The 4,202-nt window shown below is 37.8% G+C and overlaps 1 protein-coding gene across 1 annotated transcript in view; it reads right to left on the bottom strand.

Annotated features, from left to right (window-relative positions):
- Positions 1–803: 803 nt before the first annotated feature.
- The window catches only part of LOC106101995 (zinc finger protein 585B), an 8,734-nt gene continuing 5,335 nt past the window's right edge, over positions 804–4,202 (bottom strand). The window contains 8 exon segments of the mRNA XM_013281388.1: positions 804–1,475; positions 1,600–1,776; positions 2,384–2,544; positions 2,758–2,895; positions 3,018–3,101; positions 3,353–3,516; positions 3,587–3,718; positions 4,139–4,202. The exon segment at positions 4,139–4,202 is cut by the window's right edge and continues 4 nt beyond it. Of these exon segments, the coding sequence (XP_013136842.1) occupies positions 1,119–1,475; positions 1,600–1,776; positions 2,384–2,544; positions 2,758–2,895; positions 3,018–3,101; positions 3,353–3,516; positions 3,587–3,718; positions 4,139–4,202 (1,277 nt within the window). The 3' untranslated portion in view covers positions 804–1,118.

Raw genomic sequence — 4,202 nt, 5'->3', positions numbered from 1 at the left:
ACGAATACGAGTAGAAGATGCATATCTTACATGCATATTAAATTCAAAATGCATTATGCAATCAAGACAAATGTTACCAAAAATATTAATTATATTCCTATCGAAAAACAATTGTAACTAGTTACTATGAAATTGTAACAACCGTATCAGACTAAAAATAGTTAATGTGGAACGAAACAAAAAAAAAATTAAGACTATATAAAACATTAGAAACACAAAAAATTGGACACTTTAACTTTTTATAGACACAAGGAAAACAGATATAAAAAATAATTGAAATAACAAAAAAAACACAATTAGTTAAATCAGTAAGTAACAATCAAAATCGTTAATAACTAAATCAATATAAAATCAAAATAGCCATTGGAATAAATTGTCAAATTGTTTCTACCTTATAAATTGTATTAACTATTCCTTTAAAAACAAAAAATTCTAGCGTTACTACCTATTGTACACATACAGCTATTCTCGACAAAAAGTCATTCGCAGAATTGTACATCGATGTCCAAAAAGTTCAGTAATATTTATGATTCGATTTCTTTTCCTTCGCAAAATCTCCACATGTCGTTATTATAAAAAGTTGATACAGTAAAAAAATCACAATACAATGTGGTGTAATGTGTTCATGATCGGACGGATTTATTTGTTATTGTATAAAAATATTACGGTCTATTTCACTGTCGCAAATGATAGCATTAATTTATAGTGAAAAGAAAGAGTTAAAGATATTTAAAGCCCATTTGTAAACTTCCGGTGCCGTGTGGTACAGCATCGCTGCCTCGCCTCGCCATGACCTTGAAGAGTTTACGAATGTGCATTAACCTTTACACAAATGTTGGAATTCTTCATAAAAGTAAAAGGATTGATTTAACAGCCATAGTAAATATAACTAAAACTGGTCGGTGTACAAGATGTTCTTATCAATTCGAATCCAAATTTTTTCAACGACTACCGAGAACGAAATCTTATCAGCATAACACTATGTGCTACTTTGAAAGCAAGTTCATGAGTTCCTCATAAATATCACTTAACTCTCAAAACTTCAACAGTATCGTGTCGTCCTGTATCACTGCCTTGCAGCCGTCAGATTGGTAATTACTGACGGTCGTTGGCGCGGCTCAGGTACACAACCCGGAGTTGTCGACGAGCGAACGGGCCAACACGTCGGCGGCGGCGATGTCGCTCACTTTGCCCTCGAAGTGCCCTCGCACGTGGAACATGAATTCCGCTTTGCCGGCGAACTCTTGCCTGCACATGAGACAGAGGTGGTGCGGCGGCTGCCGCTCGGGCGCGTAGTGCGTGTGTCCGTGTGTGAAGTACGCGCCGCCGCTGGCCTCGTTTACCACGGTGGCTGTGGACACGGAGGCGGTCGTTATGCCGTGCCCATTCAGTATCTGCTGGTTCTGATTGTGATGATGCAGCAACTGCAACTTCTCCTGATTCGTCAAATGGACTTTTTCTTGTTGCTGCTGTTGCTGTAAGCAAAATAACGTGGTCATACAAATAGTACATACATAAATAAAACTTTGAAGTATCTAAATTTTCTTTTGGATTACTCTACGTTTGTCCTATACATTTCTATGGTATCTTGGTACTTACTTGGTGCGCCTGCATCTTATCCTGCAGTAGTTTACTGTCTGGCAGATGTGACTTGGCGTGCGCGCTCCACTCGTCCCTGTTGGCGAACAGTCTGCCGCACAACTCGCATGACCACGACACCACCATGCCGGCCGCCACGCCGCCGCTCGCTGCGCTCGTGTGCACCAGGTTTGTATTCTGTCAATTTTTATTTACATTACGCTTTGTCGGTGGATGGTTAAGTTCTAAAGTAATAGTATTCAAAATGGGATATGTAAATAATGTTATGCTATAGTTTCTTAATTTAATAATATAAAACAGCATCTTGAAGTAATTAACAACGATAGTTTACTTTTTGACCGACTTCCCAAAAGAGGAGGTACTTAATTCGTCTGTATGTTTTTTCTTTTACTTTAAAATTAAGAAAAAAAGTACATTTTTTTATATTCCAATATATACATTTTATTGAATATGAGTAATCTATACTATCAGATACAAAGAACCGACATATTTGGTTGTTTTTTGACTTAAGTAAAATCGGAAAAAAAGACGTGCAATTTTTTTAGAATAACCCATGCAAAATAATACAATCCTCCCTTTATAATGAGACTTAAATGTCTTTTATCTTCATTTACTATAGAAACAGAAATTAACTAATCAAAAAAAGAAATAATAATTCATTTTTCTACGGCGAAATTTACGACAGATGACATGCACAGTTAAAAAGTCAAATAAAGCTTGACCAAATATTCCTATCAACAACGACATCTATTTCAACCATGCGTTGAATGTTTGTGAGATTTACCGTAAAGTTGTGGCCTGGTACCTGGCAGACCTGGATCGCTTGTTGGTGCGTGTGTTGTTGCTGTTGTTGTTGTTGTTGTGCCACAGCCGCGATTTCAGCTTGACTCGGCTTTGTATCCTCTTGCTTTGTTAGTTGCGGTTTAACGTCATCTAATTTTAAAGCTGAGAGATAATATCTTATACAATTATTGTGTAACATTACAAAACTCAAGTTTGGTTATTTAATTACAATTTTGGAAAGGTAATTCATATAAATTAGATAAACCAATCTATGTATTGGAAACAGGCTATCGATAAGATAGAAGACATTATAAGAACTAGAAAACAAGTGATAAGCAGCAATAATTGTCTGTTATATTTCCACAAAATACTTACGTGGAATCGAAATGGATCTCTTTCCCAACGGGGCAATATTGGACGGTGTGATGTGCTTTAGTTTGTTCATGTGCAGAACTAACTTGTCTCGACGCGCGAAAGCCTTGTTGCATACTTCACATACGTAAGGCTTTTCGCCTAAACATAAAACAATTGTTGTAAGTAGTGAAAATAACAGCAAACGACATTGAGTATATGATATTGTAGAAGGTTAAGCGATAGAATTAATCTTAACAATAAAGATTATCTAAAAAAAATACCTGTATGGATTCTCATATGTATCGTGAGTTTGTCTTTTCTTGCTAATCCTTTTCCACACACCGTGCACTCGAATGCTTTGCTACCTGTAAATTATTGATAACTAAAGAATCATCAATCGCCTCTGAAGAACTCAGATGGGTAGTTAATTGAATACATTCTATAATGGTGGGCTCAATTGTCTTTACTAGAGCTCTTAAAGGATTGAAACAACTATGTGGTCAAAGTTGTGAGAATGCAATAAAAACGGATAAGGCAGGCACCCACTCTTGTGCTTCTTTTGCACATAAAGAAGTAGTTAACTAAATTAATAAGTTTCTTGGCTTCATAAACTCACCTTCATTAGTGGAACTAGTAGGTTTGATGGCTGGGTGTTTCCTCACTACGCCAGTCTGCAGGGCTTTCAGCCTCGTCCCTGGGTGCATGGACCCGCCCTCTGCATACGGCTCCGTGAACGGTATTAGATTTGGCCTTGGGATGGTGTTCGTCACTTCTGGTGACCTGGTGAAAAAGCTTATTAAGTACACTCATGACTGTTCTTTGAACTGTTGGAATATAATCAAGTACCCACCAGTTGCCAAGACTCTGCAGCACTCTGACACCGCCTTCGAAGCCCATGCCCACATCATCTGGTACAGTAAATGTGCTGTCAGGACCGCCAGTGCTGGAGCTCACCACTGGCACCTTAATGGGAGAGTTCATGCTCGCATAGTGCTGGGTTGACGTCACAGTAGGCGGCGATGGATGGCCTTGATGAGCACTACTAGGATTTTGAGCCTGCAGCGAAATACAGAAAAGATAATTGGTTGTACACGTTTATGAACTAGCGTGTGAAGTTCTCTCTCTTAATTTAAGGAATTAAAGAACACTTTCACAGTTCCCCAATTCCCATTCGTGGATTTTAAAATTAGTTTCCATACAAATGTTTAAGGGAGATACGATTTTAGGGTCATAATAAATGTGAATATATACTCTCTATTGACCGCTGTGAGATAAGTGTGTATGTGTGTATTGATGATATCCAAAAATTCGATTGGACATTATGATACATACTTGCATTTCTTGATGATGGCGAGATGTATTAGTTGAAGCGTTGTTTTGCTGTTGGTGATGTTGTTGTTGCTGCTGCTGCTGCTGTTGTTGTTGCTGTTGTTGTTGCTGTTGCTGTTGTTGTTGTTGCTGTTGTT

This window comes from Papilio polytes, unplaced genomic scaffold (assembly GCF_000836215.1).
Source record: "Papilio polytes unplaced genomic scaffold, Ppol_1.0 DF823934.1, whole genome shotgun sequence".
Taxonomy (NCBI): Eukaryota; Metazoa; Arthropoda; class Insecta; order Lepidoptera; family Papilionidae; genus Papilio; species Papilio polytes.
The sequence above is the reverse complement of the archived record's forward strand: the minus strand, read 5'-3'. Positions and strand labels throughout refer to the sequence as shown.